Genomic DNA, 14,917 nt, shown 5'->3' with positions numbered 1-14,917 from the left:
ACGAGATAGCATATTTGTGGTTGTGGATTAATTTTCTAAAATGGCTCATTTCATTCCATGCCATAAGACTGATGATGCAATCCATGTTGCCGATCTATTTTTCCGTGAAGTTGTGAGATTACATGGAATCCCAAGGACTATCGTTTCCGATAGAGATGCAAAATTTCTTAGTCACTTTTGGAAGGTGTTATGGGGTAAGTTAGGTACTAAACTACTTTACTCTACTACATGCCACCCTCAAACTGATGGTCAAACCGAGGTGGTAAATCGAGTTTTGGGATCTTTGCTTAGAGCCATAATAGGTAAGAATGTTAAATCTTGGGAAGAATGGATACCCTATGTTGAGTTTGCTTATAATCGTTCTGTTCATTCTTCCACAGGTTTTACTCCTTTTGAGATTGTATATGGCTTTAATCCACTTACTGTTTTAGATTTGCTTCCTTTACATTTGAATGATATTGTTAATTTAGATGGTGAAAGGAAAGCTGATTTAGTGAAAGAGATCCATGAGAAGGCTCGTAAAGCCATTGAGAAAAAGAATGAGTCCAATGCACATCGAGCTAATAAAGGGCGAAAGCAAGTCTTGTTTTAACTTGGAGATTGGGTATGGGTGCATATGAGGAAGGAACGATTTCCTTCTAAAAGAAAGAATAAACTTGATGCACGAGGAGATGGACCATTCCAAGTACTCGAGAAAATAAATGACAATGCTTATCGCATTGATCTTCCTGGTGAGTATAGTGTTAGTGCTACTTTCAATGTTTCTGATCTTTCTCTATTTGAATTTGATGTAGGTTTAGATTCAAGGATGAATCTTCTTGAAGAGGGGGAGAATGATACGAGCCAAGGAGGTGACACTCAAGGGGTTATTTTTCCTAGTGGTCCAATCACTCGAAGCAAGGCACGACAATTAAAATCAAAGATGAATACTTTTGTCCAAGACTTTGTTGCTACAAATTTAATTCATCATGTTCGTGACGTTGACAAATACGAGAATACAATTCACTGGACCAATCTTGGAATTGTGCAAGCCCATAAATTGGTGGATTAATCTTTTATGTATCTTATTATTATTATTTACTTAATTCTCATTGGTTGGGACACATCACTTATGAGTTAAGTAATTTTATTGGTTATGTTATTATTTATTTATTTTCTTAGATAATTTTAAAGAGTTTTATTAGGGTTCAATTACTATTGTATTTTGCCTATAAATAGGCTTGCTTTCTACACATTGAGGGGAGGTCGAATAAAAATAGAGTATTTGTTTTATTCCAAATTTGTGTGAGGCAAATTTTTGAGAGTAGAGTGATTCTTCTCTTACTATTTAGTTTGGAGTTTGTTACTTTCGAGGGTAAAAATAGAGTATTTGTTTTATTCCAAATTTTTGTGAGGCAAATTTTTGATAGTAGAGTGATTCTTCTCTTACTATTTAGTTTGGAGTTTGTTACTTTTGAGGGTATTTCGGAGTTACAAATATTCAAATTTCTTTTCCGTTTATCGGTGTTTCTAGAGGTTCTTCTTCTAGGGGTTTCGTAGGGAGCCTCTCGATCATTGGCGGTTTTGGTTACAAGTTAACCAAGGGTTCCATAAGGAAAATCTATTTTTTTTCTTTATTGTTATTATTATTATTTAACTAATTTTATTTATTCTCGTTTTATTTCTAATTTGTGTTTCTCTTGTGTCTAGATCCGGGTTTCCGCATGAGATGACTTTGGATTTTTCTTTTCCTTTTGAAGAATCTGGGTCGACATTAGCTATAAATTAACATAAACATATAGAACTATCAATACTCAACTACTTCACAATCAATTATCAATTTATACAAGATTTACAATTTATTCAATTTAGTCCCTAAAACTTAGACTAACCTAACTTTCAATTTAAACTTCAACTTGAATTATGATTTCACTATTACCCATTAGGGACCTCCTATTTCTTATTTCTACAGACAATTTTACAATTTATTCAGTTTGGTCCCTAATGTAGGAAAATTATCAATTAAGCTTTACAATTTAGTCATCTTCTTAATCTAAGCTTAATTTCTATAAATTTAACACCTAAAACTTTCAATTCTCAACTATTAAAACTTTCAAAACATTAACAAATTTACACATTGATATATGGGCTAGCTAAATCAAGCTCTCATTACAACAAATCTATAAAAATTACAATAAAATAACTATGGAATTACTTGAATTTTGAAGCTAGAAGCTTAAATTTCATGAAAATTACGTTAAGCCCTTCTTTTTTCTTTTGATTCGGTCGGGGAAGATTCTTTAAAGTTCTACCGACTTTAACGTGGGTTCTTTAACATCTTCATTAAAACTTCCAACTTTGCCATTGTGGGTTCTTTAAAATCTTTTACGAAAACTTCCAACTTTGCCATGGGTTTCCCTTAATATTTGGATGAAGTTTGCTTGTTTAATAAAGGGTTCTGATTTTGCTTATCAATTTGGGATAGATTGATATTACTTGTTTTTGCAGAGGAACTACAATCTTAAGGAAGAACCGATTCTCCGATAGATCCATGTTTTTTACTAACTCATAGGAGTCACCATAAGGTACATTAGTATGCTTCAATTGGTCATTAAATGAACTAGCTCCATTACTTCTTCTAAAACCCTTACATTGCTCACTGTAGGCCATTTCCCCAAATGTGGATCCAACTAGTTCCTTGTTTTGGATGTCCAGAAATTCTTAAAAAATGTGATTGATTTAAAGTTTCATTTTTAATCGAAACTTATCATTAATTTTTATCTCAAGTTGTAGGAAAAAAATTGAAGTTGTTGCCAAAATTGACCAATTAAGATTCACAACACATTCACTTTGTTAACGATGATCATCGTTGTTAGGAAAAAGGCTATAATACCTTTGTTGCGGATTAATATATCGGGAAAATAAATTATAAATGGAGAAGGAAAGAAAAGAAAAAGAAAAAAAAGGGAAAAGGAAGATTGAAGAGAGAATTCAAAAAGTGGATACAAATTCATAGTATTTTTAGATGACACAACCAATAACATTGTCTCTTTTATATTAGTATTGACTAATTTACATTGTTATCGTGATATTACCCTTAATGAAATGTACATTTACAGTAAATTAAGCTTGTATCAAAACAAGTGAAAAAAAAAAAAACATAAATGAATCAAAAGCATAACATTTGGAGGACGAGGGCTTTTAGGTAATTTGCGAAGAGCATCTAGGGTTTGAGGAATTGTTTGGTTTCAGTGGCAGCCAGCGGACCCAGTCTTTTATATTTTAGCCAACAAGGAACGAGCCGAGGCAGCCCCTGAAATCCCTATGGAGTAAATATAAATTGTTACAATAGTAAGATTGAAAATAACAAAACAAATAATAACAAAAATAATACTCAATAGTAAAGTCTCTCAAAAAGAATTAGGTTTTTGTTGGTAGATTGAAAGGAAATAGGAGGAAGGCGTAAACCGGAGATTCCGACTGCGGATGAAGATTTGATTCAAGTTTCAGCTGAACCTCAGTCTTAGCCTCAGGCAGGTAAACAAAATGAAATGCAGATTGTGGGATTTTGACTTTGTAAATGAGGAATTTTGTTGTTTTGATTTGTTTGACTGCTCTCATCATTCATCAATGTGGAAAAAGGAAGATGGAAAAAGGGGGTTTCCAGGCCGAAATCGTACGGGGGGATTTCTGCTGCTTCGATTGATTCGTATAATGGCGTAACCCTCTCTGTTTCTTTGTGTTTTTTTATGTTTGTGCGTTTATATCACAGGAATTTATACGAAAAATCTCTTCAGCGAAAGAAAGAAAGAAAGAGAAAGAAAATGGACCCTGGTCGCTACCCTGTTCAACAAGGACATGGATGGGATAATAACAGCGTAATTGCGGTTTCCTCCTTTATATCAAATCACCTATATGGGTTTGGGATCATTCTCTCATCCCCTTATACACATATGAAACAAAGCCCTGCGGCACTCAGGATATGGACTCTCCATTTGCCTAATTCATATTTCTTTCTTTCATTGACATAGCTTCTCTCTTCAATCCACAGGCTCTTGAGGGTTTTCCTGCTGCTCTTGACCACAATTACCGGTGAGTGCTTGTCCACTGCCCTTTCATCGTCTCCATGGTAAAAATTTACTATGAATATTTTTCTTCTTTTAGTGCTTCCCTAACACAGGTACATGGTTTACAAGTTATTTGGTGAATTCGCCCTATTTTGTGCTGCCCTTTTGCTTTAACGCTCTCATGACCAAATTTGTGATTTCATCTTGCTATTGAATTACTTATTTACACCAACATTTGGCTTCATTATATCAAATTTTGTCTTTCCTCTTCCACTCTCTTTCTTACTGTACCAGGGTCGGTGGTTCATATGATGAGAGGAGATATCTAGATGAAAGATACTCGAGGGATAATGTGTATCCAAGAAGTAACTACCACAGAGATTTTCTGGAGAGGGATAACCAACCCCCTCCTCCTGCTGCTTCTGCTGGTATCTGGTCTCAATCAAGGAGGACAACTTATGAGGAAGAATATCCCCACAATCGGGATTCTAGGCGTCATCAGAAGCCTTATGCTGATTCTTATAGTGACATGGATACTTTTCGTGATCATGAGATCACTTCATTTCAAGATTTTGATAAGTTTCGGGATGGCTATCGGGGTGTTGACAGCTTTCGTGATCATGAATTTAACAGGCCCTCTAGGTTTGGGGGACGAGAACGAGATGACAACTCATATGATGATTATGACTATAGGCCACGTGTTTCCCATCAGAGCAGGGACAACAGCCGTGAGAGGGATTATGAATATGGCCGACATAGTTATGATTCTGATTATGAAAGAAGTAGTCGAAGAGATGGCAATTGGAGGAGGCGCGATCGAGATCTCTTGAGTAGAGAGAGAGATCAGAGTCCACATAGAAGGCATGAGAGATCTCGATCACGATCCCATGGACGTGATGATTGTCCTAGATCAAGATCACCTCGAAGTCGAAGCCATGGACGAAGTCATCGTGAGGACAGCTATGATGATGGTCGGAATGATAAAACTGAGAAGCGAAGGGATCGTGAAGAGAAATATCAGCGGGAACATTATTCTGTGGTCTGTTTCATTTTCCATGTTCCTTGTGCTGCTGCTACTGCATTTGTTTTAAGTTGTGAAATTGGGTAAATATTTTTTGCTTTCTCACAGGCACCATCTGCTACTGTTGTTGTAAAGGGTCTCTCGCAAAAAACAACTGAAGAAGATCTATACCAGATTCTTGTAACATTTTGCTCTTTGTTTTTGTGTTGAATGTTCTTATTTTTGGTCGATATAACTTGGGTTACATTTCTCAATTTTTATGTGGCCATCAGGCTGAATGGGGGCCTCTTCGCCATGTTCGAGTGATCAAAGAGCGACATTCTGGAATTTCTCGTGGATTTGCTTTTATCGATTTTCCCTCTGTGGTACTCATCCCGTTTGACTAGTCAATGCCTTACATTAAGTTTTATTGAATGTAATATGAGGGAAATTTCTTCTGGAACAGGGGGCAGCAAGCACTATGATGGAGAGGATTGGTGATGATGGTCTTGTTGTTGATGGTCGGAAGCTTTTTTTTGAGTACAGGTAAATTCTCATTCTAGAATCATGATTGAAATTGTTCATCTGGCACCATTTTTATTTTCTTATGTTACTTTTTGATGGTAGGTTTTAGGGAAAATCTTTTACTGTCTTCCTTCTATTCCTATGTTGGTTTGATAGTAGAAAACAGGTTTATAAGGGTTTTAATGAATTAAATATTGATTGATTTCGGTTTGATGGCAAACCAGTTGTTCCAAAGTACTGACTATTGGTATCTGCAAAGCAGTAGACAGGGAACTCAAGGTCCTCTCAGGACTAAGAGTCTAGTATTTATTTGCAGGAATGCTTCTGCTCCACAGTAAATCTTAAATTGGAAACTGAAATAGAGTGCTTGTTGAACATAAAAGTGTGCTCTGAACTATGGATTCATATGTTATGAGGCCCCATGCAATGGAAATATGAAATTGCTCATATTTTCCCCTCTTAGTAAACCTTAGATGATTGAGCATGAAAGTTTGCTCTGAATTATGGATTCATATGTTATGAGTGCCCATGCAATGGAAATATGAAATTGCTAATATTTTTTCCCCTTAGTAAACCTTAGATGTATTACATGCACCTTTTTCTATCTGGATCACATGTGTTACTCCGTGCTTATTGAGTGATATATGTATTTTAACTAAAGCTTTTATACCTTGATGAATTGATATGGTTGAAATCAGTATTAAATTCTAAATTTAATGGAACATTCTTTCCCTCTTTTTCTGTTCTTTATTGTGGATTTGTGATGATGAAGGAAAAAAAGCTCTCTATTATATGTTTGGTTTTCCTACCATGTGTTTGCATAAGAAATACATTGAAATCTGTTCCGTTGCAGTAGTAAGCCAACTGGGGGCACTGGTGGACCTTTTGGTAATGATAATGCTGCGAAGTCGGGCCATTCAGTTCATAGGGGCATCACTGTGCCTTCTGATTGGATGTGCACCATATGTGGATGTGTCAACTTTGCACGGCGAACTTCATGCTTTCAAGTAAAGTTTTTTCATTCCCAGTCTTTCTGGTATTGTTAAAATAGTTACCATTTAAGGTGGTGTCCATGACCAGTAGATTACATTTCTGCTATTTTGCAACACTAGGTCAAGAAGAGGTAATTATAGTTGGCTAGCTTTATGTTGTTTTGGATGAAGGCATACCAGAATGTTATGCTAGAGCCTAGAAGCTAGGCTAGTGATGCAAATGCATAGCAGATGTCAGAAGTTGTGAAGCACTTCATATTGGCTGTTGAAAACTAGATATAATTATGTACCCAAGTTTAACTGCTAAACCCAATTATTGTTGATATATTTCTTTGACGGGGTGGTGCATTGCTTTAGTGTAAATATGCTCTTTTGCTATGATTATGTCTGAATATTTTTCCAATTGAGTCATTGACGTGTCCTTTCTCTTGCCTTCTTATGTAGTGTAATGAGCCACGTACAGATGATGCTCCAGCAGCTGACATATCTTTATCACATTCAACATCCTTAGGAAAGAAAGGAACTGATTCAGGTCGGTATCTGTTGTTATTTTGAGTAGGCTTGTATCATTGTTTGTGTAATTGCCACAACTTACTAAGTTAACATGTAATTAGGTCCTACTCATGTACTGGTTGTTCGTGGGTTGGATGAAAATGCTGATGAGGAAATGCTCCGTTATGAGTTCTCTAAACATGCACCAATTAAGGTTTATGTTTTTATTATAATTATCTTTTGACAGAAAATTCTCTTTTATAGCAACTGCTGAATCTTATGGAATTAATCTGCAGGATCTTCGCCTTGTTAGAGACAAGTTCACCCATGTGTCAAGGGGGTTTGCTTTTGTTCATTTCCATTCGGTATATCTTGCTTTCTTTATGGTACTACTTTCCTATAAAAGCTGTAAATATGAATGACGTCTAAATAAATCTGACTTTAATAATTTGTATCAGTATATGCCATTGATTCTGATAATTTTCTGGTTTGTGATGTCACATTGAGCAGGTGACAAAATGAAAGTTTTAGGTTGATATTCCCAAATTATTGTTTTGCTGTGGTGCACTTCTCTAGAGCAAATAAATATAAAATTCATTGCTAACATTTAATATTTATCATCTCTATTGGGCACGTGGGTACAAATGTTGTTGCATGTATTCAAAGAGCTCTTTTCTTTCTACAACTAGTAGTTTACATTTTGGGTTTTAGTACATTTCTTTTGAATAATGGGTTTTCGTACTTCTATTTCACTATAAATATCATAAAAATAAGAGAATCGGAGACTATTCTATTAAATAAAGAAATATTGGTATTTTTTCAAATTCTATTTTACTTCTTCCATCTCACATATTAATAATGTCCCAAACTCTCCGTGTTTCTTGTGCAAGTGAACAGAACAACTTTAGGTACTGAAGAGAAAATATCCTCTGTTATAGGTTGCTTCAACTAATCTTGTTTCATTAACACTACCTCTAACTAAAGGCCTTTAGATAAAGTATAACAGCATTATCTGACACGTTACTGACCCTGCATCATGGGTCTGCTGGTACTATAAAATGCTTATAACTGTGTTCTCTTTTGCAGGCCGTGTGGCAGCTATATTATCGCTTATATTTTTCTGCCTTTGTTATTTCCTCATGATATTTTGCTATAATTAATTGCGAGGAGGAGGAAAAAGAATTGTAGCTTTCTTAGTTGGCAAAATTATGTTTAACATATAATGCATGACCAAGTATTTTGATGTCATGTAGGTTGCTGATGCCACAAAAGCTCTAGAAGCTACAAATGGAACAACGCTTGAGAAGAACGGGCAAATCTTAAGAGTAGCATATGCAAAGAGTATCCTTGGGCCAGGATCAGGGGCATCAGGAGCTTCACAGTCAAGTAGCCTTGCAGCTGCTGCGATTGAGGCAGCAGCATTTTCTCAACAGGTATTTCATGGTCTGTTTGGTTTCAATGATGATGTTTTTACTGTTTAGAAATAATATTAGATGTACGTTTTGGAAACTAACATGCAAGTTAATGTAGGAGCATTTGTGTGTTTACAAGATTTGTTTTAATGTTTGGTCATCTCTTATGTTGCCTTATGTTTTTCTTCTCCTATTTTAGGATGTATTGCATGAGTGAGCCTTTCTGAAAAATTTGGTCATTGCAGCAGATTTCTGTAAAATGAACTTGGAGCACAAAAAACCATTAATTTTCTTAATCAAATGAGAAAGAGTGCAGTGGCTAGCAAATGATTTTCTATTTATTTGAATTTGTTTTGCTTTCCCCAAATTACCATGGTCTCCCTTCTGTATATCGTTGATGAAAAGCTAGAAGGAAAAAGCGAGTTATATTAAGTACTAACAAATAAAAACTTTTAACATTGACAATGTAGGAGATTTAGTTGTAAGAGTAGGCTGGGGCTTATTGTCTTTAAAAATGGATTTTAGTTGTGGTCTATCATGACCTACCTTGTGGATACTTGAGTTACTATTCAATGCAGTTTTAGTTTATCGGAATTCAGTTCGAGTCTATCTTAACAAGTCTTCCTATTCTAGCTTGAGCTCGTCACATGTGTTTTGAAAAAGTTTTGAATGCATGGCGGTGAATACTTTTTTTTCTACTTAAGATATTCTTGAGATGTACTCTTTGTTTTACCATTTTTTCTTTTGCTACTTGCCTGTCAAATCTGTTCTGTAGAAAATTTGAAATGATTGTAAATATATATTCTTTTACTTCCTATGATATTCTTGGTTGTTCTCTTTGTTTTACCATGCTTTTCTTTTGCAAATTGCCTGCTGCCAGCTGCTGTCACATAATTGGGTCTACCTATCTAATTTACCCAACTTTTTCCCTTTTTTTCTTTGGTTTTCTTACAATTACCCTGCAACCCATATATTGTTCTAGGTTAGCTCACTTGCAGACGGATGACTCAAATGTTTATCTTGTATATCTAGTATCACTTGTCCTCTTGGTGGCACATAGGATGGTAAAATCTGTACCATGTATGAACTTTAGGGGTATCTTTATTGCATCCTAAATACTTGTTTGAATTGTCAGGTTGACCTTTGATATTCTATTTGCATTTATAGTTGAAACTTGAGTGTGTCATATACAGAGGAATTTATGGCACTAAGCTGCTGAGACATAGATTTGTTAACTTTGACCATTGAGACAAGACCACATGCACTATCTTGAATGCCCCTGGCTCTTCTTGGGCAAAGGGTGCCATATACATTATCAGACAAAAGCTATAGTACTTGGTTTGTCGATGGCACCGTTATTTGACACTATGTAGTTGTATATCTACTGATCTTGAATAGAGGGAACATGTAGGAAACTGAGAAAAAGAGATTAGGATACTTTGATCATGATGTTTGAGATGCTGTGAAGTAGCTTGGTGTGTTGAACTGACGGAACTAGGAAGATTTCTACAAACAAAAAAGTAGGTGATAAGAACCCAAAAAGAAAAAGGAAAGAAAGAAGCTCAAAGAGTATGTGGAATTGAAGACGAGAGAGAAGGCTCTATGTCTGATAAAAGCCATAAAAGAATGAGAAGAACAAAACAAAGGAGAAAATGGATGAAGCTATTACTAGTAAAATGTGTCATTATATGGTGTCATTTAAAGCAAGAGAGTCTCTTGTGTGCCAATATCTTCAAAGCTCAAAGCCTTCTCTTTTTTTGGAGAGAAGAAAAAGGTTATTACTGAACCTCAGTTTGCTGGGTTAGGTTCTTTGCTGGATAATCTTTTCATTTGTGGCATGTTAGTACTATTTGGTGTAGTCTTGAATCTTAAAAGAAGCAATCCTGATTTAGTTACCCGGATTTAGAACCCTTACTTTGATGAGAATAAGATTGCTTTTGTAGTGTTTCATCTTCTCTATTGTAGGAAAACCGAGCAAAATTTGAGCCATCTCTTTTCATGTTTGTATCGACTTTTTCCCTCTTCTATTTAGAAATATAGGAGATATATCGAGTCTAGCGTTGTGTGGCTAATGACGGGGAATTGCTAGAACAAAACCTACTATAAACTCTTTGAGCTGGAAAGCCAACCCTCTGATTTTCCTACTTTGTTCAATGATGTGCATGGTTCTTTCCTTTGTTTTAGCTTATATAGATATGTAATGTGCCTTGTGATGAATCCTTGCGGGCTCTCTTTTTTAAGCTTTTATAAATTATGTAATTACACAGTATACAAAGTTTATTTCCTGCATCCTACTTGTCATCTTAGTTCCAAATGTTTCTTGGGCTCAATTTTGTCGTTTATCCTTTCAGTACGATGCTGTTGGATGGACACCGAAGGAATATAATCCAGATGACAAACAGTCTACTAGCTGGCAGGAGCAAGTTGTTGGTTCAGTTCCAGTTCAACAGGATGGTTCGGGGTTGCATTCTGGTTTTGTGTGGGATGAGGCTTCTGGTTACTACTTTGATGCTGCTTCTGGGTTTTACTATGATTCCAATACAGGTTTATTTTTGCATTTTCTTTTATCTTTCTATGACAGTTTTTTTTGGCAGGTTAGAAGTCAAAATTAGGATATGGATTTTTGGAATTTTTTAGTTATATTGTGATTTTGGCATAATTTATTCCTAAAGAAATATAGATTTCCTAATAGTAGAATGGCACTATTATATCATTAGGAGTTGTGGTAATTGGGGGTCTATTGCTTGCAACTGCTATTTTGCTCTGGAAATTTTCATGGCGCATGATCCCTGGCTCAAGTTGTCAATGGTGGGGTATGGTAGATTCCAAATAAAACTTGAGATTCTTGTGTTGGTAAAATGATATATTTTTGTGATGTCTCTCTCAGAGACAGACGTGCAGTTATATGTTTATGCATAACAAATATTGATCAAAAGTGAGCTGTAGGGATGTTGTAGTAGTTATGTAGCACAGATTAATTTTGCTTTGTGGCTCATTGGTTAAGTTGGAAAATTTTATATTTGGTGGAAAGTGGGATAGGATTTCGGAGTGAATTATGGTTTGACTTAATTTGCATACATCCAGAGCAGAGTGGCTAGATGATGTGGTGGAGGGTGCATATTTCAGTGAGCAGTTTTTTAAGGGTTTGGAATTCATTTTGGGTGAGATTTAAGGAGAAAGTTGGATGACACACAGTTTTTGAGATTACAAAAAGCCATGCCATAGATTGATTAAACCATAGGGGATGATACTTCATGGCAGTTCAAAGTGATGTGAACAATAACAGAAATTACTAATTATAATTAGGCAATAACCTAATAGTTACTGAAGACACTTGGAACTAATTCAGCTTCTAAAGCACATTTATGTAGCCAAGCTATTGATGTGTCACATTAATATTATCTAGTGGTAACAGAATAACTTTTATTCTTGTATGGTGGAAAAAGGTGAAATAATTGTTTCAATGCAAACAGCTAATTTTTGGTTTTTTATTTTTTGGGATTCAAAATATTATAATGCTCTAGAGCTGCAAGTTTAGACTTAATTTCCTTTGTTATTTCAACATGCAGGTCTTTACTATGATGGTAACAGTGGGATCTGGTATTCGTATGATAACCAGTCTCAGCAGTACATACCTTGCGGTGATCAGAATGACAACAAAACACCTGGTAAGCAGTCTGAGCCTTCCAAAGGAACTGATGGTAGGAAGGTGGTAATATCTGCGCCGGCTGCTACTGTCACTTCAGTTGAGAAGGCAGCCTCTTTACCTGATGCAGTTCAAGCAGCTGCAACAGCAGCACTAGCTGCGGAGAAGAAAGAAAAGGAGAAAGCAAAGGAGATAAAACTTGCTTCGAAAAGCAGTATCCTGGCTAATAAGAAGAAAATGAATAATGTGTTGACAATGTGGAAACAGAGGAGTCATGAAGGGCAGGCCACACGTTTAACTCTTGATGAAAATCACTTGTCTACTTCATCTGAGGATAGACCTCTGCAATCTGGACAACATGCAAAGACCAAAGTTAAATTTGATGTGACGGGCCTGAAGGAGAGTAGTATATCAAGTTCTGGAGTCAATACAACTGCCCAAGCTGCATTGACTGGGGGTTTGGAGTCTCCAGTCAAGGCAAGGCCTGTAAGCAACAGCTCAGGGGGGACTTTAATGGGAGTAATAAGAGGCTCGGCAAGAGGCGTGGTAAAGTCTGATACTCCATACTCCGGAGCATCTGCTGGAATTTCCACTTCAGCTGTCGGAGGTGCTGAAGTTTCTTCAACCAATTCAGATATGCCCACAGTTATGACTCCCTTTAGGACTGATGCTTCTGCATTGGGTTCTTATACACCTTCAACTGTATCTGCAAGTGGTAAGAGAAGATTTTCTGAAACACCAGTGACTTCTACTACCAGCAAGGAGCAATCTCAAACTGCTTACAGAGACCGTGCGGCCGAGAGGAGGAACTTGTATGGTTCATCATCTTCCACAGGAGATGATCTGCCTGACCCTGAGCTCAGGAATTCAAGTAAGCTTGTTTATCAGTATCAAATGTTATTTGTTCATAGTTTTCCTGTTAGTGTTTCGTACTGACACTTGTCTGCAAAATAGTCCTAATAATATTGCTTGTTTAAAGGCCTTGGTTGTGCAAATTAATGGCTTTGTTTTGTTTATAAAATTTTCTATTAATCTGTGAGAAATTCTGTTTCAAGATCGAGATATGGCATTCAAAAAATTCTCCTCAGATCCAATGCCTTTCCCACCTGGTGTTGGTGGTGGACGGGGGGTTGTGTCAGATGATGTTCAAAGCTTTGAGGTGATCACAGCAGAGAAAGCAATTGATGAGAAAAATGTGGGCAACCAAATGCTCCGCAATATGGGTTGGCATGAAGGATTGGTACCATTCTCTCCTTAGCTGTTGATTTTTGTTTGCCAATTGCCATTTAATTGATGTTTCCTCTTGGAGATGAGATGCCTATGTCCTCTCTCTCAAAAAAAAAAAAAAAACTGTATATTTCCAACACTCTCATGCCCCATTTACATGGTGTCGTCAAACTCATTACCATGACTCTTAATTATTCATTTTCCCCCCAAGTACCCCTTTCCAAGACATTAAATTGATACCTATGTCCTTTTGACCCTCTAGCTATATGAAAAATTTTCTTCCAAGACATGGGACCCCTATATAGCACTTGTTCCCAAGTCCAAGCAACTTGTATTCAAACCCTATGCATTCATTCTATTCTAACACTTGTTCCCTAGTCCAAGCAACACAGGCTCAAACTCTTTGCCCTCATTTTTTTCTAGCACTTGTTCACAAGTCCTAGCAACACATACTCAAACTCTTTGCATTTGATCTATTCCAAGACTTGTTCCTAAGGCCAAGCAACTAGAATGTCTAAAGATGATAAGCGTACAAAAAGAATGCCAGATGTTTTAGTAATAGTTGCACTGTGACTGCCTCATAAAGGTTAAATTATATGAAAAGCCCCTGTACTATGCTCTTTTTGTTTGCGGATACAGTCTCTACTATAATTTGATAATTTTTGGTCCCTTTATTTTTCAAAATGTGCATTTCAAGTCCTGAAGCCAATATTTTTGATCGATAATTCCATCAAATAATTTGACATTTTTTTTACATGCGGTGATACGGCATAGGCATTTTTTGTACAATTGAACAAATATTATACATTCTTTTCTTTTTTTGTCAATTTAAAAATATTTGATTAAATTATAGTAGAGTGACTAATTTTGCAAAAGGCTGTATGGTACAGAGGCGTTGTATAGAATTTGACCTGTAATAAACACTCAGAAAAAAAATTTAGCATCACTGCTCGTTCTTCATATAAATTGAGTGCCTTCTTCTGTGTCTTTGACTTATCCTCAATTGTAGGTTGCATTTTGCATGCTTGAAGCAGAAAGTTCTAACAATGGGGGATTGCTTTATTTTCTTTTGTTGTTTTTGTGGAAATGAAATGAAAAAATATATAGGGATTGGGGAAGGATGGAAGTGGAATGAAAGAACCAGTACAAACGCAGGCGATGGATGGTAGAGCAGGACTCGGAAGTCAGACGAAGAAGTTGAACCCTAGCCTTGAGGTGCAAGCCGGCGATAGTTACAAAACTGTGATTCATAAGAAAGCACTTGCTAGGTTTCGTGAAATGTCTTAGCAGCCCTTAGGTAGAAAAGATGTGGAAATCATTATTGTTTCTGTTTATATATATGTATCATTTAGAGAATGTTGGCGTGGTTTGAAACTTCCAGTCCACACCATTTTGGAAAGTTAATATTTATGGCCATTTTAATTTCGGTGTGAATCGAGTTTTTGGAGCCTGCCTAAGATGTCTTTACTTCATTATTATTTGAGTGGCTAAATGGCTTGCAGTAGTGTTTACTGATTCAACTAGACAGGCTATTGATGCATAAATATTTGATACGTATGGACTTATGATTCAATATA

General features: G+C 36.2%; 1 protein-coding gene across 12 annotated transcripts; it reads left to right on the top strand.

The window, feature by feature from the left end:
• Positions 1-3,289: 3,289 nt before the first annotated feature.
• On the top strand, positions 3,290-14,774 carry LOC107945247 (SUPPRESSOR OF ABI3-5). Of its 12 annotated transcripts, none has more exons than XM_016879181.2 (16): positions 3,290-3,516; positions 3,752-3,857; positions 4,031-4,071; positions 4,341-5,085; positions 5,176-5,247; positions 5,340-5,432; positions 5,513-5,592; positions 6,425-6,578; positions 7,008-7,095; positions 7,178-7,269; positions 7,352-7,420; positions 8,309-8,488; positions 10,819-11,011; positions 12,037-12,984; positions 13,169-13,353; positions 14,448-14,774. In XM_016879181.2, exons 2-16 carry the CDS (start codon positions 3,804-3,806, stop codon positions 14,625-14,627), a joined length of 3,174 nt encoding a protein of 1,057 aa, XP_016734670.1. In that variant the 5' UTR covers positions 3,290-3,516; positions 3,752-3,803; the 3' UTR covers positions 14,628-14,774. The 12 variants fall into 12 exon arrangements, with proteins under 12 accessions (XP_016734670.1, XP_040964324.1, XP_040964326.1 ...); XM_041108390.1 differs by having other exon boundaries at positions 3,293-3,516; positions 6,428-6,578; XM_041108389.1 differs by having other exon boundaries at positions 3,305-3,516; positions 6,428-6,578; positions 7,352-7,441.
• Positions 14,775-14,917: the final 143 nt, after the last annotated feature.

The sequence above is a fragment of the Gossypium hirsutum genome, chromosome D12 (genome assembly GCF_007990345.1).
Source record: "Gossypium hirsutum isolate 1008001.06 chromosome D12, Gossypium_hirsutum_v2.1, whole genome shotgun sequence".
Taxonomy (NCBI): Eukaryota; Viridiplantae; Streptophyta; class Magnoliopsida; order Malvales; family Malvaceae; genus Gossypium; species Gossypium hirsutum.
The sequence above is the reverse complement of the archived record's forward strand: the minus strand, read 5'-3'. Positions and strand labels throughout refer to the sequence as shown.